Source organism: Paramormyrops kingsleyae, chromosome 13 (assembly GCF_048594095.1).
Source record: "Paramormyrops kingsleyae isolate MSU_618 chromosome 13, PKINGS_0.4, whole genome shotgun sequence".
Classification (NCBI taxonomy): Eukaryota; Metazoa; Chordata; class Actinopteri; order Osteoglossiformes; family Mormyridae; genus Paramormyrops; species Paramormyrops kingsleyae.
In genome coordinates, this window is record NC_132809.1 from 30,698,024 (window position 1) to 30,725,408 (window position 27,385).

A 27,385-nucleotide genomic window follows, 5' to 3' on the forward strand; every position below is an offset into this window, starting at 1 on the left:
GTCCCACCCACCCTTACTCATCTCTCTCTCACTCACTCACACACATACACACACACACACAACCTCACTAACCACTGTCATCAACTGGTTTCCGCGGCAAAACTCCATCCAGTCCATATTAAGTATCTTCTGGAGCAAGACTAACCAGCTCTGGCTGCATGGATATTTTGCTTCACAGAGTGAACTATTTACCAGCAACTGTGACGGATGTTTGCCAAAGCTCTTTCTGATCCTGGGACAGACACTGAGGTCTTTGTCACTCAGATAGGCTGTGGACTGACATGCCCCTAGTCTTCCAGTAAACGCCACACATCACACTCGATTCACCGTTCATCCTTTTATGATTCATGTTAAATACACAAGTCTTCCTGTGGGCACATGTGTCTTATGTGTGATGTTTGAGTGTCTGGGGAGGTGGGGTAGGTGTTACTTTTGTGTTGCCCGGTCGTGTAAGCACAGAAAAATCAAACCTCTTCCGCGTTTACTTTTACTTTTTGACTTGACATCTCAGACCTGTTCAGCTGTCTGACGCTTCACTTACGGATGGCAGTACAGTGACGGTAAACGATATCATAAACACACAGAAACGGCAATAAAAATTACAACTTTATTCAAGGGACACATCGCAAGAACCTGCCTAGGAGTACAATCCTTCATTTAAGAATGGAAGCACTTGTTGCTAACCCTACTGTTTTAAAATGGTCTGCAAAATATCAAAACACACATCCGGGCTCTTAACCAGTATTAGTAAAAGTTTGAGAGTATTCAGTAAATACCCAGCTTCCTCCGAAATGTGTGTGAGAAGGTACATCCCAGGACCGGAAATTACAGACAGAGAGCAGGAAGGACAAAAATCTTCATTGTAGAATCTCTTGGCCAGACGGACTCACAAGGAACAGAATGAAAAAAGGGGGGTGATTTCACCCAAGACACACCTATGAGAAATTGTCATGTAAACCAACTATCTGCAGATACAAATATTCACATTTCAGAGGTTCAGACACAAAATTTCACCTCCTCGTTCCATCTGAGCACCAGGTGTAGTCCATGCCTCTCCTCTGGGCACGACTGAGTGTGTCGCACTCATCCTCCTGTTCTTTCCTTTCCTTGTTCTTCCTCTACATCATTACCTGCGAATGACGTCACGTGCTGCAACTCAGACAGTACAACTCCAAACTGGCATGAGGCAAATTTGAAATGATATCAAAGATTCAAGTGAAATGCTTATTTATACCAACAATGCGGAGAGCCCAAAAGCAAATTCAAAAGGATTTTAAATATTCAAGTGAAATATCGGGCCCCAAAGCAGATTATAAAATATTTTAAATATTCAAGTTAAATATCTATAAAAATAAAAGCAGGGAGCCCGCCAAGCTGAACGGACAGGTCACGAAGTAATAGATAACTATCTGAATCACAGTGACGAGGAAAAGAGCAATACAGACAGAGAAGATTGACGCAGCTCTTTGCGGCCTTTTCATTGGGCTCGTCGGAGCCAAGATAAAAGAAAGATTTTAGCTCATAAAATTATCATACAGCTACAGATACAGACGGGGAACATCAGACAGCCGTAGGGAATGCTGTTTGGCTCCTGAGTCAGTCTCAAACCTTGAAACAGGCAGTCCTAGGAAATGTTTCATATGAGGATATAAAGTCCAAGCTTCTGACCCATTGCTTCAGTGGTACCATAGAGTGTAAATAAGTGGTTTTGTACCAGGGTGCGTGTTTCTAAAGGCTGCACAGTATAGTGCAGGGTGTCCAATCTTATCCACAAAGGGCCGGTGTGTATGCGGGTTTTCGCTGTAACTCCCTAATTAGATTACTAATTAGAGGACTGATTGGCTGAAGAGTCCTCCTGGGTTTGAACAGCTGACCTACAGGTTATCCCAAAAACCTGCACACACACCGGCCCTTTGCGGGTAAGATTGGCCTCCCCTGGTATAGTGTGATGAGTGCAAGTGTGCGTTTGCAATGGGGGGGGGGGGAGCTTTTCACGGTGCCCTCAGAAGGATCTCGGTGATCTCCGCCCTACTTCCGATCCTCATGGGAATACCATAGTGTGCCGTCCCAGGGGAGACGTACACCATGCTGCTGTCGCCTACGCGGTACAGACCACAGAAGTAAGGGTTCAACAGGAATGCCATAATAGAGAGGGGGAAGAGCTGACCTGCATGGGTGTGACCTGAGGAGGAGAAAAGGACACAGTGTCACTCAGAGGTCACCGGCTGCCATCCAGAACTACGGCCTTGTAAACGACTTTATTTACGTTAAAAAAAAAAAAAGGCAGCTAAACAATAATGAATCTGTTTGAATTATAAACAAGCAGTAAATACTGGCATCATTAGGTTCTATACTGTAAAATACTGCATTACGGCAGCAAACCAGCAAATCCGCATTGCCTGTGTGTCTCATTCTTCTTACTCCACTAAACCCGCCCAGATATGGGATTATCTCACAGCACACATTCTTAGATCACATTTTAAATTTTTTACAACACTTTCCATTTTCGTTTTAACACAGTAAGGAACTGGATCTGGTTTCCAGGACATCGCTGGGCCTTTGTCTGAATCATAATCATGCCCACTGCGCAAATGGCAAGTCGAGAAGCTGAGGGAACAATAACCTTGCGATGCAGTAAGAAAACTCAGAATTCTCACTTAGCCGCTGCATATTTAGGGAGATTTTCTGCAGCCCGCTGGCAGACAGACGAATGCGCTGCCTCATTAGCTCTAAGCCCCAAACCAGGGTGTGACAGAACCCTGAGGAATGCTGGGATAGACAAGGTTCCAGAAGGGGCAACATCATGAGTGCAACCTCTGACCTCTGACTGCCCCAACCGTTTCCAATACATTCTGGTCATTTTTACGTAAAACAATGCCTTTACCATGGTAACATGGTCTCCATTTTCAATGCTTATACACTATGGACCACCTGGTACTTATGTGCAGAGGTGGAAAGTTCAAGTCCAGAAAGTATAAATCCTGACCAAGATTTTGTTTCAGCCAGCCAGCTGAGCAGTCTCTGACTGCGATTCTTTATGTTCAACTGGTTGGTTAAAACAAAATCTTGGTCTGGATTTGTACTTTCTGGACCTGAACTTTCCACCTCTGCTTATGTGTTATAGCCTACCGGGTCTCTGATGAACCACACCTGATCTCAGGCAGGTAAGTATTCAACATGTAGGACAGAAAACCAGCTGGATATGGGCACTATAAGATCAGGATTGCTTACGCCTGTGTCATAGTTGTAAATATATGTTTACCAAACATAAACGTCCATGATAGGTTAGAGTAACACAGTGTATAGGGCTCCGGCCCCCCAGGACTGGAGTTTGACACCCCTGGGTTAGAGGAACACAGTGAGTAGGGCTCCTTTATTCGAACGTTCAATATTTTTACTACTTTAAAAAAAACAACTTAATAAAACAATTTTTGGAACTGTAAGATGATTCTTTATTCGCCGCATTACTGTCTCTACTTACATCCTCCAGTAGACTTAAAGGGAAGGTCTGTAAAATGTTTGGTCATGAGAAAGAAGGTAGGAATTTAAAGGGGAAGGCCCCTTTTGGCCACGTAAAAATAACACCTCCCAAAGACATGCACACACAGCGTCAGCAACAAACCCGCCGCTTCTTCAGCTGAGACAACAGGGACCTTGTACCCCCCCGGCTTCCTCTCAGCACCGTGTGGATGACGAAACATACAAATATATACAAGTCCTCCTCACAGTCAGCGTGGTCACATCTCGGTGCAATGAGTCACTGTGTCAGGCGCACCGCCTCAGCTTGTGGGCCCAGACAAAAGGGCGGGGCCAAGTGAGTGGGTGGGGCCAGATGGGTGGGCGGGGCCGAACAACCTCAAATTACCCCGGTCTAGGCCCAGATTAGAACATGAAAGCAAAGTCAGGCAATTCTGCTGTTGACCCACAAGGTCTCCAAACTCTGAGGGGGAGGGGGGTGTGCAGAACGACTATTCCTATCGGTTCTCTCTAGTGATGTTCCTCTTCCTCGGCTCGGTCCGCAGGGGATCTCCTTTACCCATAAGTCTCTGCACGGCGGCATGGGAGTTCATCCAGGCCGCGGCACGCAGCAGTAGGAGCGAAAGTATAGTGGTGAAGGATGAAGGGTGTTTGTGCAGACAGACGCAGGACTAAATCTGTCAGCCGTCCTAATGTCTTGAAGTAAACATAGGATATTAAAGAAAAAGTCACACCTACTCTATACAGAACGCCATTTCAGTGTAAAAACTTAATTATTATAATAATGTTGCACTATAATCAATATAATACTATGTATTTGTCTTTTCTCATCATAAAAGTAACTTCTGCACCAAATAACAGCGAAATTCTAAGTACAACTTCAATTTCAGTCCAATTTTACCAAAGGCCTGCATCTATCTCGAAAAAATGCATCAGGCTTCTAATCACTTACTTTCACTTTAACAAAGAAAAGCATAGTACAGTACTTCCCAGCAAAACACCTTAATATCCGCTTTATATTTAAAGTAAAATATAAATATTTAGTATAAATTTACCATGTCACGTCACAGATTTTTTTTAGAAGTATATTTTTTACGTTATGATACTGGCCTGTAGTTAGATGGATTAGCCTACTTGTTCTGTGTCATAACACAAGCATTTTTGACATGATAAGAATTAGGTATTAGCGTACAGCTGTTAAGTGACACACCTGACATCATCAAGTTAATCCTACCCAGTTAACCCAACAAGCCGCTAACCTTTCCTGGAATGCAGCAGGCTGATGGTGCCCCGGAGCCCCGGGTCACGCAGACCCTGGACAGGAACGTAGCTGATGTGCTCTGAGTGTTACCTGAAAGCACCAGGCCGATGTCAGGTCTCTCCTGCAGAGCCCAGCGGGCCGCCCGAGGCTGGTGTGCAAGGAGCACGATGGGACTGTCAGAGGAGCATCCCTCCAGCGCCTTTGTCACGTTCATCCCATGTCCCGGGTACCTGCCGGGGCCCGCGAGGTTCAGTCCATTAGCACAGCATCAATGACAATCACCATGGCAACCGGAGCAAGATGACCCCTGCATTCCAAACCACGAAGTCTCACATCGCTGTCTACCTCTATGTCACTATTACACGGGTGCCCCAGAAAAAAACAGGTCCCTCTAGATAAGTAAATGCAAATACAACAGAAACAGAGACATCATAATAATAATAATTAATAATTTTACCTTTATTGTCCCTCATGGGGAAATTCTTTTTACGCCTCACAGTAAAAGAGGAAACTTTTTCAACACACTCCAACGGCTTAATGACAAAGTCACTTAAGTTTGACAATTTAAAATTTGTGACTGTATGGTCACAAAACATTCCTTGCATGCATAAGAGCTTTTGCATTTAAAAGATCTTACATAAACCTACTAGCTGTTAAAAAGCAGGATTTTATATTAGACAAGCAGTAATCCATAGATTAGCTTGGGGGGGGGGGGGGAATATTAAGCTGTCCCTTGTACTGACCTCAGAATACGGGCCTCTAAGTCATCCACTCCAGCGAGGCAAAGCCAGTCGCTCTTCCGGCCGGGATGAAAGATGCGAGCGTGCTCGTTGTGCAAGGCCTGGATGTTGAGAGCGCGCAGGTGGGCAAACCACGCCTTCACGTCGGCAGTATAGTAGTCATGGTTACCTGGGGAAGATCAGGTTAAGCAGGTAAGGCAGCAGGCAAGCTGACAAAGCGATGGAGAGTAAGTGGCAGGGAGCTGGTGAACTGGCAGCAGAAAGTGCTGGATCTCTGGACCCCATCACGCTTGGAGGTCCTGGTAACCTTAATAAAGACTTCGTAAGGACAGTGCCTCCCGATTGCCGGACCACTGCACCTGTGACAAAGTACGAGCCCAGCTTGGACTTCATCCCCAGCAGCGGCTCAGAGGCACTCAGGAGTCGCGACACTTGGGAGTCGGCAAGGTCTCCGGTTATGGCCACCAGATCTGGGCTCGGGGGCACAAGCACCTGTGATCAGTATATTTACTGCACACCACACACGTGATCCAAAGTTGCAGAATGATGCTAGTACAAGAGGGCACACATCTACTCACATAAAAGTGTCTCACGCAACTGAAATTCTTTACCTCTTTTGTGTAAACAAATGCCTACCCTACTAAAGCACTTGGCCATTGCACAAATTTGCATTTGCTTACATAGTTTTCCTTTGTATGCATTTATTTTAACACGCCATGAATCCTAGCAACATTACCTGCCTCCAGCCTGTTCACTATAGAAACTATTAGGTCCAGCCTGGAGCGGCCGACAGTTGATCCGAGATGGATGTCGGACAGCAAAACTATCTTGAGGCCGTCGAGGGAGCGGGGCAGTTTGTCCAGCGTGATTTCCAAGCGCACGACCTCCGGGGGCAGGGACGCATTCATGAGCCCGAAGGTGCAAAGCGTTACGGTCAAGGCTATAGCCAGGAGCGCCTGTCTGCCCAGGACGCCGGGCGCCCCCGGCACCGTCGCTTCTCTACCTGCCGGCGTCTGTAACTTCGCGCGTACGCGGCTGAAGGTCCTGCGGCATAGCGCCAGGAACTCCAGGGCGAAGAGAAGGAAGAGCAGAATGACGTATGCGCCCAGGCAGGTGTAGCTCACTCGGCTCAAAGCATGCGGCTCCTCGGCCACCAGATAAAACAATGTCCAAAAGCTGCTATGGGTTAACAGGAGGAACAGAAACACGCCGGCTCTCCAAGCCTGGCAGAGACAGGGCGAGGGCGGCTTCACCCCCAGAATCATCGCAGAGGCGATCCTCCTCCAGACGAACAGCGATCCCAGCAGCATGAATGCGTTGATGAGCAGCAGGAATTGCACTCGGTACAGGGTCGCTCGGACGTTTATATCAAAGCGCTCAGAAATTAGATTTCTAGCGATCGCCATGGACAGAAACACAGCTCCGGCCGCCGCGGCTACTTTTGCCTCCAGGGAAAGCGCCCTGAATTTGCGCATGATTGCCGTGTGTCTGGGTCTCGTCCCGGTGCTGCAGCCGGTCCGGCAGTGAGGTGCCCTTCTGGGTTGGCGAATAGGTCGACATGCAAGAGCTAAGCTTTCTGGTTTCTAAATTCTGACTCGTCACCTAACCCTTTGCATCACGCTGCTTGTTATGCGAACTGTTGAAGGACATAACACATGTTCATTGCTCTGTTTACTTAAAATTTTAAATCGCAGTATAAAAATATCAAAACTTTTTTTTATACCGCTAAATTATACAGTTCAATTGATACACACAGAACTGTCACATAAATCTGTATACACACTGCAAAAAATAACATCATGGAGCAGAAAGTAGTAGCCTACATATTAGTACAGCATTAGTTCACATATTTCATGTCCATTTTAGCTAATATTTGAAATATTTTCTATGGGTAAAATATCAATCTGACGACATATACTAGAGTAAATCTGTCAGTGATTCTTCCAGCCGAACGTTGTTATATCTGTCAGGATGGCCGAGCGGTCTAAGGCGCTGCGTTCAGGTCGCAGTCTCCCCTGGAGGCGTGGGTTCGAATCCCACTTCTGACAAAGCTTTTTTAATTTATTTTTTAAGTATTTAATATTATTTCAAGTTAATTCTTCATGTAATTCCACGTAATACATTCAAATAATGTGACCGTTTTCAACGAAGATCAAAAACATAGTACAAAATTCGTGACACCGCGTTTTCCCAGCAAAGTTCTAAACGCAAGAGTTTTGTCAGAAGTGGGATTCGAACCCACGCCTCCAGGGGAGACTGCGACCTGAACGCAGCGCCTTAGACCGCTCGGCCATCCTGACATGCCTGGAAGTTTAATTTTTCTCAGATGAAAAAATTATAACCCAATCCTTAATCCTGGTATACATGTGTCATATGATATTGTGACAGGATGTATTCATGATACTTTCTGGTTTTTATTTGTCCATAATGGATGTAAATTTGGCCAGCGTCCTCCTCTCAGCCGCCTCCTCAGTGGAGTCCAAAGAGCAGCCCAGGACAGAGCCAGCGCTCCTGACGAGCTTCTTCAGTCTCTTCCTGTCCCTCTCTGAGCTCCCGCACCCCCAGCAGACCACCGCGTAGAATAAAGCAGATGCTACTGTTGTATTGTGTTAAAAAGTCCTTCGCAGTGTCCCTCACACTCCAAAGGACCTCAGTCTCCTCAGGAGGTGGAGGCGGCGTTGGCCCTTCTTGTACAGGGCATCTGTGTTATGTCACCAGTCCAGTTTGCTATTGATGTGAACACCCAGGTATTCGTAAGCAGACACAACCTCTACCTCCACTCCCAGAATGTTCACTCCTGTAGGGAGTCACATTGCGGTGGAAGTCGATTACTTCGTCTTATTGCCATTTATCAGGAGGTGATTCCTTCCACGCCATTCAACAATGTTGTCGATGACCTCCCTGTATTGCAGTTTGTTCCCCTTTGATATGCATCCAATGATGGCTGTGTCATCGGAGAACTTCTGGATGTGACAGCTGTCTGTGGTGTGTCTATAGCCCAATGTAAACAGAGTGAAAAGGAAAGGGGACAGCACTGTGCCTTATGGAGTTCCTGTGCTGCCAACTGCCACTTCAGACATGCAGTCACAAAGTTTCACATACTGCGGTCTGTTAGTGAGGTAGTCGTGATCCATGCGGCCAGATGGCAATCCAACCCCGCTCCTTCCAGCTTCTCCCTCAGCAATGCTGGCTGCATTGTGTTGAAAGCACTGGAGAAGTCAAAGAACATGACTCTCACAGTGCCTCCAGTGCAGCATTCATTTATCTTAGGAATGACAGATACCAGTCCTGCACAGTGGCCAGAGGGATTTTGAGCCATGAGTTGAAAAAGAGAGAGTAATTTCAAACAGTCACAAAAACAGTGAAACAATGTGTCTGGTGCATTACAAAGATTGCACAGAAGAGAAAGCTCAGGCCTCAACTTCGCGACAAAGACCTTAGTGGCCATGGCATAACGCAGCACTCGCCACTGAAGGTCACCAGAGCGTTTGGGAATAGAGCTCCCTCCATGAAGGCTACTGCATCTGGCTGGTAGGGAGATGAGTCCTCCATTTCGTATCAGGTCTCCCATTCAGCACGTTAAAATGCACACACTTAACAATGATATTATACATCTTCTTTCCAACTGTCAAAATTCAAGTCCTGCGTACCTTTGAAGGAGATCAGTCTCTCCGTGTCATCATCTATAACCTTGTTTGGACCGAAAAATAATTCCGGAAATGGGGCATAAGCAGGGCCGCCATCAGTAAATTGGTTCACAAAGCGCAAAAGGCCGTCAGGCAGCCCCGCCTTCAAGCTCATCAGAATGCCCCCTACTATTCTTTCAGACCTACAGCCCAGAAGGTCTCGTGCAGGCGTCCAATTTCTCTCAGGCAAGACAAAAAACTGCAGAGAGAGAGAGGGAAAGAGAGAGAGAGGGGGAGAGAGAGAGAGAGACCCCTATACATTATTGGAGTGACAGAGAGAGAGAGGGAAAGGGAGAGAGAGACTCCTGTTGAACTAGAAAGAGAAGTTGGGAAGAGACAGTCTAGATCACTGTTGTTCTGTCATTGTACAGGGTTATGTGTCTGATTCAGTGTGTAGATCATTAAATTTGGTGATGGCTGAATTTCCAACCCAGGTGACCACGGAGACCAGCTCAGCTCATTTACAGAGGATCTCCAGCTCACAGAATGCAAGCTCCACATTTTCTGGGATACAAATCTCCCCAGACACAGCTTTCCTGAAGACCATCCCTGCAATGCTGATGCAGGTGGAGATGGTGAGTATTACTTTAATCAAACAAAATATGATACAATACAATTGCTGCAACAAGAAGTGGAAGAAACTTTCTTAAAGCCTGAGTAATGTTATTATTGTATCGATCAGTGTTTCTCAGCTTCTGGGTTGGATAGAGTGCGGTCGGCAACTTTTACTATTTCCATCCCCTCGGTCAACAAATTTTACTGCTGCCGCCACAACAATTTTATGGTGAATTTGGGGCATGACTTACTGAGCAAGGAATAATGGGAACCTAAACCAGTTGAGAACCTCTGGTCTAAGTTTAAATACAAATAACAGTTCACACCATTATACCACGTACACATATACAGTCAGACCGGGGACATTCGGCAGGTTAAGCTTCAGAACCCGTCGCGAATGACGAGGATTCGCGGATGTTTGGTAGAGTCACTAAAAATGGTAATATGTGCTTATTTCTATAGTTTAAACCTTAAATATGACCCCAGTCATGCTCCCAAAACACGTTAAATTTCATTTAAACGTTAGCTTAATACATTACCTTTAAAAAAGAGACACATTTCAGCTAGGCTGAGCTTCACTGAATGGCCAGGGACAGTCTAAGCAGGATTGGAGCAAGATTCACACAACATTTTACAACAAAGCAAGAATGTGATAAGCCAGTTATCACCGGAAATTGCTATTTGAAGTGCATTCATGGAATATGGGGTTGGCGTAGGCTTGTAGAGGTTTTCCTGGAACATGTGGACTTTAATGAAACCCCACCGTTGTAATGTGTTGCAAGCTAATTTAAGAAATCGATGCTTCAAAATTCTGAAAACTCACCATTGCAAAAGCATTTCCCCATTTCAAAGGCATGCCTGGTTCAGAGCTGATTGGAGGTGGTTGATATTCATTTTAGGTGCCACCAACTCACTGTCAACTCCTAGCATTTTGCCAGAATGTCCCGTCTTCCTCAGTCCAATCTGCTTGATGATATTTCATGATGTTAATAGTATCATTTTCCTTTGATCCGAACTGCTTACAGTAGAAGGTAAGAGTAAAGCCTGGAGCGGATCCTAGGATGTCCAGGCTACATGGAACACAATATCACCAGCTTGTTCTGGATGTTATGAAGACCAACTCATTATTGTTAAAAAAAAATCCACATTTCATTTAGAAGTATCAGAAGTGTCCCACTGCTTTCCCATAACCATGCACACATAATGAAATTGTACAATATGAACTACAATGTGATTTTAACCTATCTGTGAAATTTGTTTCAGCTATGAAATATCCTTGTGTGACTTTGGTTTTATTGGCATTACTCAATTATATGGACTATCAGAACGAAGATGGTCACTATGGTAACCTGTGTCAGGCCTGTAGCATGAAGCCGCATGTGTTGCAAATACAAATGTGAAAATACCTTCCTGCGCAGGGGCTGTGGTGGTAATGTAGCGGTGACAGCTGAGGAGACTGGTGTAATGCCTGTGTATTTGTGTGCTTCTATTGAGCTGCCATTGTTCGGAGCTGTTCTTAAGGCATCTGACGTTGGTGTTCTGGTTCTGTGTGACTTCATACTGCTGTCATGCCCCCAAGATGAACCTTAGTTCTTTTTCTCCCCCAGGTTCTGGGACTTCTGGTTTGGTCCCTTGTTGCAAGTCTCTACTATATCCCCCCGGCTCTCGTGGGGGTGATAATTATCACCTTGTTGGTCTGGATCTCTACTATTTTGCTGTTCCTCTTCTACTTCTTCAGGGTCCCCCCCCAGTTCAGCTCTGTTCCCTGGCTAACACTGGTCAGTGACCCGGCACCTCCGTGTCCCCCACTTCTCTGACACACATTTCCAGGCCAACGTTCCTCTCGTGAGGAAGGGATCCTGGGAGTCATAGCTGCTGCATTTTTAATACATCGTGCAGTTAGTGCAGACTTCAGGAATCCTTGAGGACTGTGTGATGCATTATGCACAAACTTTCTGCCTTTCACTTAACCCTTAAAAAAACTCTCCCACCCTCCTGTTCACAGCTTTTGGTGTACAATACTGTGGCAGCAGTCCTCTACCTCATATGCGCAATGGCCAATGCAGTGAACACAGGCCCCTTCCTGTTGCTGATAGGGTACGAAAGCCTTGCAGCATCCACGGTGAGTGCATCTCCGAGAACCCTCATTTAGTCAGAGGTGGAAGGTTCAGGTCTAGAAAGTACAAATCCAGACCAAGGTTTTGTTTCAACTAACCAGCTGAGTACTCAGTGACTGTGACTGTTTAGCTCCTGGGAGTTTTACTTACACAACAATGTTTTGAGGGCAAAACAAAAAATGATTGGTTCACAACCAATCAGATTGTAGTGAAGGTGGGTCTAAGCAACAGGAGGAGGTGCACATTAATTCACGGGGTCTCCCTAGCTGAAGCCCAGGGGCCTCTGCTAAAAAGGGGCCTCAATTAACTGTGATTAATACAATTTTCAAACTATTGTTGCCAATTGTCCCGTATTTAATGGGATCATCCTGTTTTGAAGAAAAAAATGTTGCGTCTGCAATTTATCCAGTATTTTTTTAAATGCAACTTAATCTGGACTGATCCCACTCCACTCAGCAATTTTTACCATAGTAGAAAATAGCAGGGGGACAACTTAAGTAGCCCAGGTTCCAATGACCGTGTTAATGGACCTCTGGATGTAATAAACAAAGATGTGTAAGAAAGAATGTCACTCCTTTAGTATTTACTAATGAGGCCTTGCCTTCTGCGTGCAGGAGGAGCAAAGGGATGGAGGGATGGAGGGACTTTTGCAAAATGGGGCTTGTGAGCAAATGCTCTGGGTCGGTCTCATGTTGAGTAACGAGATTCTTAAAATTCTGTTGCATAAGGGTTGCTAGTATTGCAACGTTCATGAGAAGTAACCAGTGGCCAGGACGAGTCAGAAAAGGTGTAAAGTACTGTGCACTTTATGCACTATAATATGTTATGATTCTTGGCTTTTTATACAGCAAAGCCTTGGACACACGAAGTATAATGATATGCTAGGCTGGGATGCTCAGTTCTGTCATGGAGCTGGCGTGTACTTTATGAGCTAAGTGATAATGCCATGTTAGGTTATGAAACCAAGAGCTCTGTGGTAACACAACTGAGTAACTCCATACTAACTGCTCATTTATGGTCTCTCCCTCCTCTTTCCCATAGTGCCTCGCCATACTGGTGACGGTGACCTACAGTGGCAGTGCTTTGTTTGCTTTTAACGCCTGGAAGAGTGCGAGGGCAGAGCCTGCAATGGCCCCCATCACTTCATAAAACTCCATCTGCCCAAACAATAGTGATCTCCGTCCTTCTTCTAACTACTTATCTATATCACACTTAGAAAGGGGCAATAAGAGTGTCTGACTGCCCAGATGGACTGTGGTCTTAGAAATTTTGAGCCTGGAAGCAGCCTGCCACTCAGCGTCACCTTATGCCCGAAGCAGCCTGCCACTCAGTGTCACCTTAAGCCAGCAGAGCCAGGGTAAAACAGAATTTAGCAATGGAGATTCTTAAAAATGTGGTCTCAATTTTTTCCAGAACTGTATACATTTGCCCTGGGAAGTAAAGATTCCTCACCTAATTACTGTATGCTGTTACCTCTCCCTGGTCCAGCGTTTTTCTGGTTGCCCTTTCGGTTACACGCTCTCACCCAATATGGACTACCAAACCCTCGCCCTCACCGAGAAGTGTCCCATAAGCAGCACAGCAGTTCCAGCTTAACCATAAAACATCTACCTGTTAGTATAGCAGTGAGAAGCTGCACCAGCCACACAGCTGACCGAGATTCGAGTCCCTGATGGGGAAGGGCCTGGGTGTGTTTTACTTTTTATAAAAAGAAATATTATACTGGCAGTGTGTGGCTCAATGAGTTAGCAACTTTCTGGTCATAATGATCCTAGTTCAAATCCCAGGGTTGGGAGAGAGATTATGCCATTGGATCCTTGAGCAAGGCCCTTAAGCCCCAATTGCTACAGTGATTGTCTAATCCTGCTTTCTCCAAAAATATAAATGTACACTGATTTGGATAAAAGTGGCTTGTGACTTGTATTGAATTTATCCTAAATGTATCAATATTTACAGACAACAGTGGATGACAAAGTTCTTTAACAAAAAGAACAACAATGAATCACAATCACATTAACCCCGAACGCTACAAAGCCAGGCAGAGAAGAGGCAGCGGTCTGCCGGAATGAGAAGTGGGAAGCCCCCAAAGGCGATACGGCCCCTTGGGAGGCTGGCGTCCCGTACATCAGGCGGCGTGACGGTACGGCGTTAATGGAGAGCCGCTGAAACGCGGCGGACGAACGTTCTGTGCTCAGGAACTTCAGCGCCTCGCTGCGGCTTTATCCATAGGAAAATGGGAATCATTTTCTCTATAGAAACACACCACTAAATGTGACTACCACTTACAAAACACAAGCAAAGCACAGCACATTCACCAGAGTGCACAAAGTATACAGCCGGTGTATAACATCGATGAGAGTGCTTACCTTCACTTAAGCAATCTGAATCTAACACATACAGACGCTTCACACGCACCCCCTACAGGGTAAAATAGGAATTCAAGTAAATTGTTTTGAAAGCCTAGAAACGCATTGTCCCCCTCAGTATGTACACGCTACAGTCCGTTTAAAAATTAAACCAAAGCTACTGTTTCCAAAAAAACATCAGAAATGATCTTTAAGCAAAAACCAGCTTCCAGAGAAAGACAGCAGCATTCACTCTTCAGGGAAGTTTCTTACAGATTGTCATTTTGCGTGGGCAGTCCTTACAAAGTGATGTAAGACTTAGCATATTGAGTTAGCATTTGTGCTCGTGTTGTCAGCTGGGAACTGTTCAAAGGCATGTGGGTGTGTTTGTAGCTGAAGGGGAGAGGGTGGAACGTGTGCATCAGCCACCAGGAATCATGTGCTCCTGAGAACTGAACGGGGCTCCTCAGGAAAATCCTCCTGTCAGTGCAGCCCCGATGTCGTGCATGCGCTGATGGGCGTGGAGGAGGAGCTGCTCAGAGACTTCACCACTAGCCCGCTACTGAGGTCCAAACCACGTCCTTCCCTTTCCTGTGAACAAAGGATAAGCTGAACCAAAGAGCCAGTCCTACTGTGACAAGTCTGAATCACTACCATTCCATCCAGCTGCCCTTTAAGTACTACAGAACCAAGCTGTACAATCAGCTAAATGAGCAACTGCTCATACAATGTAGTCAATAGTAAAAAAGATGCATACCACCTTGTAAATATGTAATTGCATTTCCTTTCAGCTGATAGATTAATGATCCATGATTCTCAAGAATTGGTACTTTAAAGGCAGGGGTTTTATGGCCATGCTTACCGCTCTATAGTCCAGAAACATTTCTTTAAAGGCCAGGAAGTCAGTAAAGGTGAGTAGCATGTCGAAGATATCTCCTGAGACTTCATCCTTGTGCTGTCTAATTATATATATATATATATATATATATATATATATATATATATATATATATATATATATATATATATATATATATATATATATATATATATATATATATAGAGAGAGAGAGAGAGAGAGAGAGAGAGTCAGCGTGAGAGAGAGAGACAGAACACCTGTAAGGGAACTTGGCTGTAACTTACAGTAATGCAATCACATATACTCAGAGTGTACTAAAAGAGCTGGGATGTGGGACAGTAGAGAAGACGACAGGAGGGTAGGAAGGAGGGAGTTTTCCACAAAAAGGAAAAATAATTGGTTTAGAGAGATAACCAATCAGATTGTAGAGGAGGTGGGTCCGAGCAACTAGAGGAGGCAGGACCAACCAATCAGATGTCTTGGACCGAAGGAGTTCTTACAAAGACACAGGAATCACCACTGAGACTCACTTGAGTGAATCCGTGAAGGCATTCATGCAGAAACCAGGGATCCTCGCCATCAGCTCCTTTTCTATGTGTTTCTCCAGGAGCTCGATCTGACAGAGGGAAAGAAGGTGGCGTCAAACGGATTAGCCTAGCAAAGTACAGCCATGAACTGTGTAGACAGATGGAAGTAGGAGGATGTTTGCATGTTGCAGTGTTTACTTGTACGTGTGTATGCATGCATGCAAGAGCAAAGATCTGTCACACTGCATAAGCATTTGCTTAATTAAAGATTACAGACAGGGATTCACATAAATGGCACACAAGTATGCATTTGTACATGTAAAGGGTTACGAGTAGCGTGCACATTAAATAATGCCTCATTATATATGTCTACATATTTATGTATGAATACATAAATAGCAGGTGCTTACATATTCATTGAATATGGTCGTATAGCTGAGCTTGTTTTCCTCCGAGTCGTCAAACTCCAGGTAGTACTTCTCCATGAAGCTCTGCTGAAGCCCCTGGAACTGCTCTTCTGTGGAACCAAACCGCAAAGTCAACCTGCAGTCCGCGAGCCTCTCGCCTTACAGCTACCTAAATACCACTCCCACTCCATTCCCATTGATATAGTAATCAGGGAGATATGGGGTAGGTATACGAAAGCCTGGGTCCCCCTCACCCATGATAATGTCCTCAATGTTCCCGATGACAGCGTCAAACGCGGCGTCTGCATCGGAGGAGCTGGGGCGGGAGACACACAAAAGGAGCCAGAGATGTAGCAGGGATAGTGAAGTGAGATTCTGTCCCGTTTTTAAACAGAAAAGGCGGTAACTTACAGGCAAAAATAAGAATACTTAGAATTACAAATTTTGCCAATAACATTTTACATAAGCGAAACGTTGATGGCTTTTTTAATTGACTAGATTCGTAACTTTTGAGCTGGCGCGTCGCTATGGCTGTTTTAGGGGTCACTTGAGCCCCCCTCCCACAAATAAACGTACAGTGTTTAGTTAACATAGTGTGTACTCGTATTGTTTCGTTAAAATCAGACCGCCCTTAGTAAAGGCATAGCCACCTATTCCATAAATCTCCAGCGACACTCCTGCTCCTGAGTACTTCGGCGTAATTCCACGTTATTTACAAAGACGATGCACGCTTACTTGGATAATGCAAAATCTTCTGCGTCCAAATCCTCCATCTCAACCAAGTCACCATCGCCCAGCAGAGCTTTCAATGAAACGAGGAAGCAAATCACAGAATGAGCAGACATAAAAGTCCTTAAAATACATCACAGGTCAAGCATCCCTAGCTACCTAATTCGTATTAGCGGATTGTCGGCTGGTAAAAATAAATTATTTAGTTACGACAGAGCACATAACACACATTATTTAGCTAACTGGGCAGACGCGATATTTCGTTTTCTAATCCAGACTATGAATTGTGTTTTTTTTACCATGAAAAACACGGGTACGCCATGCAATAAAACGTTCAGTATTTTCCCACACATCACGTAAGCGTGTTTAGTATTAAGTAGGTAGGCAAACTGGCTAATATTCATTAACCAGCTACATACAACACTAAAGAACTGGTTCATTTCCTGGACGTCTCAGGCTACAAAATGTTCCATTTCCATCACAGTCTCAAAAAGAATCGATAATTGGAAAATTAATTACAGTCTTACTTCTCTCTTTCGTTGTCATTGTCTTGCAACCACTTGCTGCCAACTAGCTTTTCATATAAACGACTCCACAGCAACGGCAACACGCGTCCGTTTCACAACAGCGTTCGACTCGAAACATGATTCAACTTTGGTTCCGCTTTGCTTGTATGCGAGATTCAAGCCTTAAGTGACGGCATTGAATAAAAGAACCATGAAAAAATAAGACATAAACTGAGAAATGTAAATAACATTTTGTATAAAAAAAACATTTATATGGCTTAAATAAGCAACTATCCGTTGCGATTCGTTTTTCCATTGCACGCAGACATAAGCAATTTGACCCTTGGTTATTCCTGCCACAGATTTTTAAAGCATCTTGTGCTTATGAACGGCGTCGGCATGTATCAGATTTATCCTCTGATGCATATGAATAGAAATTGAAAATAAAAACGGAAAACGCCATGAACAAAATAGATATTCTGTTTGTAAATCGTACGCGTAACGCATTGACTTTTTTTTTTTTTTTTTTTACAAGAACAGTTTTAGCACAGCAAAAAACCGGAGAACCGCCTGGTTAATATTACCACTAGTGAACCTGCTAAAGCAAGGCAAACAAATATTGTAAATATATGAAGCGCTACGGTGATAGTAGCTCAAATCTTAACTGGGCGACTACATACCTTTCCAAAACTCAAGTAGTCCCGTTCTTTAGTCGAGTACTTATACTGCAAAGAATAAATCCGACGTTTCTTTGACTAATCAATCGGCCTGCCTTCTTCCAAAACTTCAGCTGATGTAGGCAAGTGCCCGTGCAGCTCAAAAACGGTGCCCAGCCGCTCACATAAAAACACACATACAACAGCACAATCCTCAGAAATTGTTGGTTTACACATTAAAATGACAAGTACTTTTGTTACAAAATGTTGATTCTTTTAATTCAGGCTATAAATGACCCTACCAGAAGGGGGTAATGGACCAACAGAGTAAACAGATGCCAGAAATATTCTCATAGTATATCAAAAAAATACCATAAACCCTCAAAACTACTTTTCAACACATTAACAAACATTTCTATGCAAACATCACAATCCATAAATGAACACTTTGCTCTTTCTTAATTCAAGTCATTGAAACCCTTATCTGTGCCATAGGTAATTAGCAGAGAGATGGTGAGGGCAATAATCTCCTTAAAGGAACAACCTACAGCAGCTGAATCTGCAGTTCTTCAGATGTATGTGTGTATATGTAATGTAATATATATATATATATATATATACACACACACATACATACAGAAAGACGTAGACTAATTCAATGTCACTGGTCATCACATTGGGTGAGAATTTTTACTTCAAGTTTTAATTACTAAATGGCAGTTTAATCACACATAAATAAAATATCATGTCAGTATATGTCTATTTTTTCCTCATCAAAAAAATTTGCGCCATGGTATGAATCACTGCAAAACTGCTTCAAGTAGGATGCAAAAGAGGCAAGAGGGAACAATTCAATTTGACATTACATGCCCCCCCCCCCCCCCAAAACAGGAGGTGGGTATCACCATCGACTGTGTGTGCCTGTTTGAGTGGAATGAGAAAAACTAAACACTGATACATTGAACAGCTGGAAACAGATGTGCAGACAGAGATCAGAGTCTAGGCAGAGAATGAGCAGACAAAGCTGTGTACTGCACGTTGGACATGTTAACAGAGGGTCACGCGGCTCGTGGCAATTTAGAGGAAGCCGCTTGGTCTCTGGAACCTTCTGGTCACTGCTGGCAGGAGGCAGATATGAGCCTCTCACCACGAGAGCTGTTCCGTGGAGCGCTCCACCATGAAAGGTCGTCCCCGGTCTCCTCTCGTAAACCTGCGAGCCCCCCTGGGTTCTCCCCGCGGCCTCTAGGACAGAGACCCCCCAAGAAGCATCACTGTCCTGGGCCCTGTCGGGCGAACGGGGGTCCGGGCCTCCCTGCCCTGGCACAGAGGTGGCAGCACCAAGGTCAGGAGACGTGGGAGATCAGTCTGACGCGACTCTGTATGTCGTGACGGCACAGGGGGCAGGTGTCCAGTTGTAAGGCACACTCCATGCACATCCCGCTGTCAGGGGGAGGAGGGGAAAGGACGAGTAAATAAACAAACAGGTTTAAAAACACAAAAAAACACCCATAGACAAAGTGGGCCACCAATCAGGCAGCAAGCAAAACCTGCAGCTACCACATGCTAACAAGCACACACAAATGCACACAAGCTGCACTGTGTGGTTACGGTATTTTTTCCCCCTGACGTTTACAGGAAAGACCCACACAAGCCTGCATCCCAAAGCGCAGGCCCCAGGCCTACCCGTGTCCGCAGGGACGCAGTTCAGTGTCGGCAAGCTGGTCACAGCAGAGCGTGCAGCAGTTGTCTCTGATGCTGACCTGCTTTAGCAGGGCTAGACGCCGGTGTCTGGGACAGGGAGAGACATTCACAGTGTGTGTATAGACGGGAAGTAAAAGGCGCATCCTGCAGTAGGCTTTAAATGCACGATGATGCAGTTTTTTTAATGCGGTACGGAATGCGCGACATCTTGCAGGTTGAGGCTATTTTTACAGCACTCAAGGTGTTCAATGCAGTTGAACTCAACATGTACGTCTTTCATTAATTACAATTACATAAATGCATTCATTCATTTCCCCATGACGATCGCTGTCATTACCATTATGTAACATCCTGACTTTAAATGCTTCTTAATTAAGCAATGTCTTTGTCATCTCCCCCAAAACGGTGCTCATCATTATCTTTAATTACTGTCATTATCATCAGCAGACTGGCTGCTGAAGGGTGTAAACGTGTCAGAAAGGAGCCCAGTTAGGGATGTCCGCAGTGCGCCCTTTGAGATGACGTTAAGCCCGCGTCACCCTGGTACGGCCACCGGCCACGCAGCTCACCTGGGCAAGATGATCTTCTCGTCGGACGCCAGCGAAGCAAAGTCGTTGAACGTGCTAAACTTCACGGGTGGCGTGTGCCGGAACGGTTTGGCCCCGAAGTTGAACTCGCATTGCTGGTACGACATGAAGCTGGCCGCGGCGAAGAAGCCTGACCTGTGTGGGGAGACAGAGCGCAAGGCTTATTTCAGCCAGCAGAAATGTCACATTCAGGACAGAGAGACTGAAATCCTCACCAAACAACCGAGTTCGGCTAAAGAAATTCAATGTCAGGATCCATGCAGCGATAACTGGTGGAGTGCTGTCTATTAGCGAGACAATACGGGTTTTCATTTCTATTAAGGAGAACATTCTAGAATGATTTTAAGGCAAGTCTGGCAATAATGAGGGCTGGGGTGTGTCTAGGTGTCTCTCTCTCTGAACAATGAATGTTAGTCACATGACGACACCAAAATAAGACATGGAGCAGTAAATCAAGCAAAGCCCTAGGATGTGGCGGCCGGAGGGGACTCACGTGGCCGAGGAGAAGACCTGCTTTTCGGGAGGGAGCTGGTGTCCATTCAGATAGAAGACCATCTGCTTTTTGCTGAGATCCAGCAAGAAGCCAACAGCGTCCCCTGCAGGGAAAGAGCGGCGCATTTATAAGGCGAGTCACACCTGAGGTAAGTATCTGGGCACCCAGAAGCCGCCCAGCTCAGGTGAGGGGGGGCGAGCAGGTGTCAGGCTCACCTTCCTTCCAGCACGGGTGCGAGTGCGGCTTGCTGCGGGCATTGTACCAGATTAGCTGCCTGCAGCCATCATACGCACAGGAGTACTCGTCATCCCCGATCCCATAGCCCTCCTGCGAACAGAAACATGGAGCTGCGTCTTTAGCCATTAGCACAGCGGGACATCGGCACGCGGCGGCAGCAGCTCTGGCGTCACGTACGTGGTTCAGAAACTTGCTGTCCTTGGTGGCCCAGCCGATCTGCATGACCCCAGACGTGATGACGGTGACCTCGTAGTACCACACCCCCGAGTCCACGCAGAATGTGCAGCGGACACTCTCAAAGGAGGAGGCGTCGCAGCGGGCCTGGGTACGCGGGAGAAGGGCGGGGCACAGAGATGTAGAGAACCAGGCCCCATGACCGATATAATGAACAGACATATGAGGGAGAATCTCAACCTTATTACCAATGAAATTCAGTGTTTCCAAGTTAAATTTTCTCAGTGGAGAATTCAGTTTTGCAGTCTTTGTGCACATTTGTATTTTGGTATATTGGATTAGAAGCATCCATTCATGGTTTCTAGCACAAGTAGGGTAGTCCAACTCAAACTGAATATTGCTGCTTGTCCAGTCTTTAAAACGAAATGTATATTTGGACATTTCTGAATGTATGTAGATTCAATTTTTAACAGGAAATGTACAGAGATGATGGAAAAACCATGAAAGAACAGATTCAAACTTCATTAATTACACATTTTCAATACCCAATAACATTCCTAAACACAAGATCTTCCCCCACAACAAGGTTGAATGGAAGCTGACCTCAAGACCAGTGGGGGAGATTTTCAGATATTCGCTGACGTCATTGCTGTTCAACATGGCGTTGATGTTCTGAAGATTGACCTTCTCGTATGTCAGCTGACGGGCATCCTTCAGGACTGTAGGTGAGACCGCAGTGTTGCTTAGAAGTAGTTGACTGACTACTGACTACCCACAATGCACTGCACCAGCACCTCAAATGCTCATACACTGCCTAAACCATCACTAACGGCAAACCAGTCGACTCATTGTTTGTTGTCAAACACACCTTCAATAGTTTTCTAGTCATTATGAGTCACATAAGGTAAATAGGCTAAAGTAAAATGAGCCGATACTGTTTGTTTTAAAGGGCAGAGAGGTTCCACTCGCTGACAGCCCTCAGATACTCACACAAGTTGTCTAGGCTCCACTGGGAACAGAACCCGACCTGCCGCTTCAGGTAGTCCGGATGGTTGGCCCAGGTCTCCAGGACAGCGAGCCGATCACTGATGCATGACTCCGAGACGGTCAGCTTATTCTCACCTGAGGAGAGGAGACGAGACGCATGAGCACCCCCCCCGCGTCAACCACAGCCCTGGGGGCGTTACGGCTACCGCCGCAGGGCACGAGTCCTCCAATGACACAAACATTCTTATCTACAGAAAAGACGGCTTTCATGTGCAATGTCGGGATTTTCAAATACTCTCCGGAGAGAGACACGTACTTGTCTGTGAAAACTTCTCCAGTGCAATGAGGGCAAACAGCATGACCGTTGGGTGTGCCTCAGAGCTCTGGGGGCAGAAGAAAAGGGGCAGAAGCACCGGTGAGATACGAAGCTCAGAGTCAGACGTAGCTGCACGATGTCAGAAGGCGGCTCCTTACCAGACTCTCCAGTAGGTACTCTAGGGTACCGGGGCTGAGGAGGCCGATGCTGGCTGGGCCTGAAAAAGCAATAGATCAGGGATCCAGTGGGGAGTCACTGGAACATGAGACCCCACTTGCTACCTTCTGCTAGTCCTCCTACATCTCTGTGCAAAACACACTGCAAAAACCACATGACGGTAAACATGACTACTGATAACCATAGGTTGACTTCAATGGAAGTATGACCGTATAAATTTGCACCGATCAGGGGAGTGACGTGCCCCAGTGCCACACCTGCCATCTTTTCAGCCAGGCAGCCCAGCACGGCCGTGGTGTTGCGGTGCTTGGCTGGGATGAGGGCGTCTTGGCGGGCCGCTGCAGCGCTCAGGTTCAACATGTCCGACAGCTTCTGCAGCGCGTCCTGGTGGAGGGAGGAGAGAGTCACGACGGGCGTCGCTGTAGCGTGCCTGCCGAAAGCAGAGGAAGGGTGCACAGGTGGTGAGGAGGGATGCTCACTTTGGTGGGGAGCGGGCACTCGTCCAGCAGCAGGGTGATCACAGCCGGGCCCAGTGGGTCGTCCAGGGGAATCACCCGGATCAGGGACTGGACCACCTCCAGCCAGCCGTCATCTGGAGCCAAGCAAGCAGGGGGAGGAGACACAGGAGCAACAGGAGTGAGAGAGGCATTATAAAACGTGCCTTACACCAGGTACAGTGCCATTAATGCATCATTTCTCTCTTAAAATTTAATATACCAAAAGATGATTTTTAAGAAATGAAAATTCAAAAATCAAATATCCCAGAATTCATGCTGAGAAACATAACACAGTAGCATGTGCCAGCTGTTCAATTCACAGCCCGCTGTCTAGGTGGAACTGAATCCAGGACCAGATCTCACCTCCTCCCACCTAGGGGAGGGACAGAACGCTGAACAAGCAACTGAGAGAGAGAGAGAGAGAGAGAGAGAGAGAGGCCAGCGTCCCTAAAGGGATCAGATGCCACGCCGAAGGGGGACGCGTGCGGTCATGTCAGTGGTACCGCGTCTCCTGAACGGGACGGATGACAGGCAGGCGCCGCGGCCAAAGGGCCACGCTGACATCAGCAGCATCGCATCATGAGATCTCAGCCAGAAGCGCAGAAGTGAGGAACTCCAGTGCGCCGCTGTTTGTGCCACGTAGTCACCACGCGGACACTGCGGTGAAACTGACTGCACATTACTTTCTGCTGACCCAAGCGCCACCGGGCAGCCACCGAAGCAGTGAGAAGCGGCTGACGGCTTTCCGGTACCTTCCGAGTGTGACAGTGACCCTGCCTAAGTGATCAGCAGTGCAGGCTGCTTACCCGTCTCCGCCATCTCATGCAGTGTGATCATGGAATATGGAGGTTCTTGGTCACTGAAAGAGAAAAACAGAAAAAATGCTAAACGAGGATATCATCTGGCAGCAGGCACCAGTTATAATGACCGAGGGGGGGGCCCAGTGATGGACGGGTGGGGCTGACAGCAAGTCTCTATGGGGCTCCCTGTCATATTACTTCTGCTTTGACATTTCTTCTTTCCAATAAAACCAATCATGCCAGATCAGCTGTCCAAGGCCAAAATAATGAAGATCAGGATTGTGACTCGAGTAACCATCATACATTAGGGGCAAAATGAAGGAAAGGCTGCGGGGTGAGAGTGTGTCACACGGCCACAGCACCGCATTCCGGCCACTGGTGTGAGTGGGTGTGAGTGTCGCATGGATATTATTTGGTGCCTGTGAGTGACGTGTACACAGCTGGATGGACATGCGTGAGACTGAGGAGTCGGAGCGGATACAGGGAGGGGGCCGAGAGCCGAGAGGGAAGGAGGAAAGGGAAAAAAGAAGAAGGGAAAGAAAACAAAAAATAGATATCACCACAGCAGCTGACCGAGAGAGAATAAATAAATTAGCTGCGAGGTTAAATGAATAAAAGAGGCTACTCTTGTTTAAAAATTCAAAGAGTCAGCTGGAAGTTTCCGTTCAGTGTCTCCCTGAGCTAAGCACCTTTGGGGGGGGGGGGGGGGGGGGGGGGTTGCGGTAACAACACACTGCTCTTCCCTAGGAAAGCATGTTGGCCCCTGTATGCAAAGCCAGCAACGAGCTGCCGAGAGGGAGGTGTCAGACGCGGCGTGGTGGGGAGCAGCGTGCCGACTGGAATGCTGTTTACAGGACGTAGACGCGTCAGCGTCAAACCATGGCATGATCCGCAAAACAGGAATGGAGGCAAATCCCTCATGGGGCCCTCGCGTGTCCGCGAGGCTGCCGTTACGCTCCTCTTATAAGTCAGCTCAGTCACCACCCCGCTGACACAAGACAGGTGGCACTGTCACTTGGCGGGTGTCCCTGGAAAAGGACAGAGGCTCCCCCAGTCCACATTCCCGGCGGCTGGGCCCCTCGCGGAAGGGCACAAGAGAGGACAATGCGGGCAGAAGCTGCCCAGCGCAACTTAGCCCACCGGTACAGCAACTCACAGCTGCCCGCGTGCAATAGGGAATATGTCAATCCGCCAAACGGCAAGAAGCTGCTTCCCCCCCCACCCCCCACCTGAAGCAGGGAGCCATTCGCCAACATCGACAGCTTGGCCTCTAGCGTTGATGCCGGCAGAGTGCGGGAGGCAAAACGGAACAGGGGGAAGCATGCTGAGTGCGCGCAAGTCAGAAATGCGTGCATGCCGGAGCACGCAGCACATGGTGCATGGAGGGGCTGACTGTACCGCTGGGGAGCAATGAGTACAGGCGGTGACAAAGCACGTGAATAAATCACTATCACTGTTAAATTAAGCGCTATCTGCTTATAGCAGCCGACAGGACCACTGAAACAGCCGCTTACTTGTCGACTAGTGTCCGGATGACGGCCAGCGTATCCAGCACCAGCCCGTCCACGTTCTGTTTCTTCCTCCTGGGTTCATGGGGGCCTCGGCCGCGCCGCGGTGGCCGGACTGGGTCTCGCGGTCTGCTGCCTCGGGTCTCTGCCGGCTCGGCAGAAGCATGGTCCACGCGCCGGAGGTGTCCGCGCGGCACGGAGCCGTCCTCCACGTCGCTGTCCTCCCGGCACACGCAGCTATTGCCCATGGTCCCAGGCGTCGCCTCCGCGCTCTCCCAGAACCGGAGGAGGAGAAGCTGCTCTAGGGCGAGCCGCAGACCGCAAACGAGGCTCCTGCTGGCACAGAATGCGATCCAGGCGGCTACGATCATATCATTGGGGCGATAGCGGGGGTAGTCTTTGGGCGGTCGGAAAGGTCAGTCATGGTCATGGCTGCGGGAGGCAGGTGAGGAAGCAAAGAGGCGTGCGGTGGCCGGCGTGAGGTCCGTGAGCATCCTCGGCCGATCGGACCATTGACCGGAACTGGGGACCAAAACAAACAAAACGATAACCTGCTTCAGACAAAAGTGTGAAAGCATGACTGAGTGCAAACATACATAATACATTCATGGGAGCTGTATTGTTTACAAGGACTATCGTGATGTTGGACAGTCAGTAGGGACTGTCCACTTAATGATGTTGGAAATAAAGAACATGGAGAAATCACCTCTGGATACAACCGCAAACTTGAGAAAATGTCAACACAATCTGTTCAACTCCAACAAAATAAGCATACACAAATGCATTGTCTAGCAAGTTTCAAGTATTTTAAAAATTTGGTTTATTTACTTAACTTACTAAAAAGCCTACTTAGTCGTCAAGCGTAACTTATGAAAAACAGATCAATAGTACAAGAATTACACATTTTATCACCTATACTATGTTCGCTTATGTTCAGTTTAACTGAGATTTCATCTCAAAGTCCTTCCACGGTTAAGTCTCAGAAAGTACCCAGTTCGCCTGTCATTCTTTATTATTATTATAGGTGGGCAGCTGACAGTCAAGCAGTGAGTCGATGGAATTAACACACAGTGGTTATTTCTGAAGCGCTGGTTCTGACTCTTCTGCGGCCCATACTCGCCCACCTAACTTTACTGAATCAATTCAGAATTTGCAGATTGTCTGACATATTATCACTGAGTTTACTTCGTCCAAAAACGACACTGAAAGAACACTAACCGATAAGCTATATGGAGCTGAATCAGCCGAACTACCAGGAACTGAATAATGTCTCAACGACAATATATTACAGTTGAATCACAAAACCGACTCCTGAGACATTCATGTATAAAAAAACAAAACGTTGTACAACGGCATACTAATCATGGTTACGAGTTAAGGTGTAGTTCGGGCGGAGGTGTACACCCACACGTACCTTGCTGAGAGCAGAGGTTCTCGGTCTGGCCTCGCTACTTTAGTCCGGGGATGACGACGCGGCAGGCCTTTCCGGTATCGCTCAAACGGGGAAGTTAGCGATACGTTACTAAATCCAAAGCTGACAAATGGGTTTTAAAAACCCCACGGGATACCGTATCTATTTCAACGCGGTATCTGTTAGTCGTCGTAGCGCACACCAGCCCTGTATTCCGGTCGTTCAGCCGTAATCCGGCTCATGGTGAGACGGTTTTGGTTTTTGTGGATATTGTTTCTACTAGTCAGGTGGTGAACGCCGATGACGTCAGCAATGACTACTGCTCATGTCCTCCTCCTAGCAACCGGGCACGTGACTGCCCATCCCGGCGGATCCCTTTTTCTTTAATTGCTTTAGAACGTAAGCATACGGTGATTTACAGATTAACGTACTATTACAGTAAAACGACGTTGATACCCTGCTCAAGGGTAAAACACTCCTGCTGTGAACACTCCTAACTTTCATGTTAGTACTCTTCATATAAGGCATGTGCACTATTCTACCTTCTGACTAGGATTAAAGTATTTACCGAGATAATACAGCTTCCTATATTTTTTATTTACTTTTATTCATTAATGTGAAATTCACAAAGT

General features: G+C 46.6%; 4 protein-coding genes and 2 non-coding genes across 15 annotated transcripts; 2 read left to right on the forward strand and 4 right to left on the reverse strand.

Annotated features, from left to right (window-relative positions):
* Window positions 1–610: 610 nt before the first annotated feature.
* Window positions 611–7,412, reverse strand: tmppe (transmembrane protein with metallophosphoesterase domain). Of its 9 annotated transcripts, XR_002840116.2 has the most exons (7): window positions 6,215–7,412; window positions 5,838–5,948; window positions 5,482–5,647; window positions 4,829–4,968; window positions 2,054–2,182; window positions 1,015–1,130; window positions 611–935 (listed from the first exon to the last, which is right to left on the reverse strand). XR_002840116.2 is itself a non-coding variant. In XM_023827166.2 (6 exons), the coding sequence occupies exons 1-6, from the start codon at window positions 6,951–6,953 to the stop codon at window positions 1,084–1,086; spliced, it is 1,332 nt and encodes a 443-aa protein (XP_023682934.2). In that variant the 5' UTR covers window positions 6,954–7,412; the 3' UTR covers window positions 611–1,083. The 9 variants fall into 9 exon arrangements, 7 of the variants coding, with proteins under 7 accessions (XP_023682934.2, XP_023682936.2, XP_072554706.1 ...); XR_002840115.2 differs by having other exon boundaries at window positions 1,015–2,182; window positions 6,215–7,411; XM_023827166.2 differs by having other exon boundaries at window positions 611–1,130.
* A 31-nt stretch (window positions 7,413–7,443) lies between these two features.
* Window positions 7,444–7,526, forward strand: trnal-cag (transfer RNA leucine (anticodon CAG)). Its single transcript has one exon. It is a non-coding gene; the product is annotated as a tRNA-Leu (tRNA).
* A 169-nt stretch (window positions 7,527–7,695) lies between these two features.
* Window positions 7,696–7,778, reverse strand: trnal-cag (transfer RNA leucine (anticodon CAG)). The gene has a single exon. It is a non-coding gene; the product is annotated as a tRNA-Leu (tRNA).
* A 1,215-nt stretch (window positions 7,779–8,993) lies between these two features.
* LOC111851872 (CKLF-like MARVEL transmembrane domain-containing protein 8) lies at window positions 8,994–13,005 on the forward strand. The gene is made up of 5 exons (XM_023827171.2): window positions 8,994–9,009; window positions 9,599–9,739; window positions 11,327–11,497; window positions 11,725–11,841; window positions 12,878–13,005. Exons 2-5 carry the CDS (start codon window positions 9,719–9,721, stop codon window positions 12,983–12,985), a joined length of 417 nt encoding a protein of 138 aa, XP_023682939.2. The 5' UTR covers window positions 8,994–9,009; window positions 9,599–9,718; the 3' UTR covers window positions 12,986–13,005.
* A 794-nt stretch (window positions 13,006–13,799) lies between these two features.
* Window positions 13,800–17,973, reverse strand: arl2bp (ADP-ribosylation factor-like 2 binding protein). 2 transcript variants are annotated; one of them, XM_023827174.2, is made up of 7 exons: window positions 17,890–17,973; window positions 16,710–16,776; window positions 16,229–16,290; window positions 15,978–16,084; window positions 15,571–15,656; window positions 15,044–15,140; window positions 13,800–14,772 (listed from the first exon to the last, which is right to left on the reverse strand). In XM_023827174.2, the coding sequence occupies exons 2-7, from the start codon at window positions 16,745–16,747 to the stop codon at window positions 14,665–14,667; spliced, it is 498 nt and encodes a 165-aa protein (XP_023682942.1). In that variant the 5' UTR covers window positions 16,748–16,776; window positions 17,890–17,973; the 3' UTR covers window positions 13,800–14,664. The 2 variants fall into 2 exon arrangements, with proteins under 2 accessions (XP_023682942.1, XP_023682940.1); XM_023827172.2 differs by lacking the exon at window positions 17,890–17,973 and adding an exon at window positions 17,231–17,870.
* Window positions 17,974–18,117: 144 nt separating this feature from the next.
* Window positions 18,118–27,088, reverse strand: rspry1 (ring finger and SPRY domain containing 1). The gene is made up of 15 exons (XM_023827164.2): window positions 26,757–27,088; window positions 25,349–25,864; window positions 23,841–23,893; window positions 23,017–23,129; window positions 22,795–22,921; window positions 22,519–22,577; window positions 22,361–22,427; window positions 22,048–22,179; window positions 21,661–21,776; window positions 21,061–21,204; window positions 20,862–20,973; window positions 20,647–20,749; window positions 20,136–20,288; window positions 19,549–19,653; window positions 18,118–19,305 (listed from the first exon to the last, which is right to left on the reverse strand). The coding sequence occupies exons 2-15, from the start codon at window positions 25,711–25,713 to the stop codon at window positions 19,209–19,211; spliced, it is 1,746 nt and encodes a 581-aa protein (XP_023682932.1). The 5' UTR covers window positions 25,714–25,864; window positions 26,757–27,088; the 3' UTR covers window positions 18,118–19,208.
* Between the last annotated feature and the right edge of the window lie 297 nt (window positions 27,089–27,385).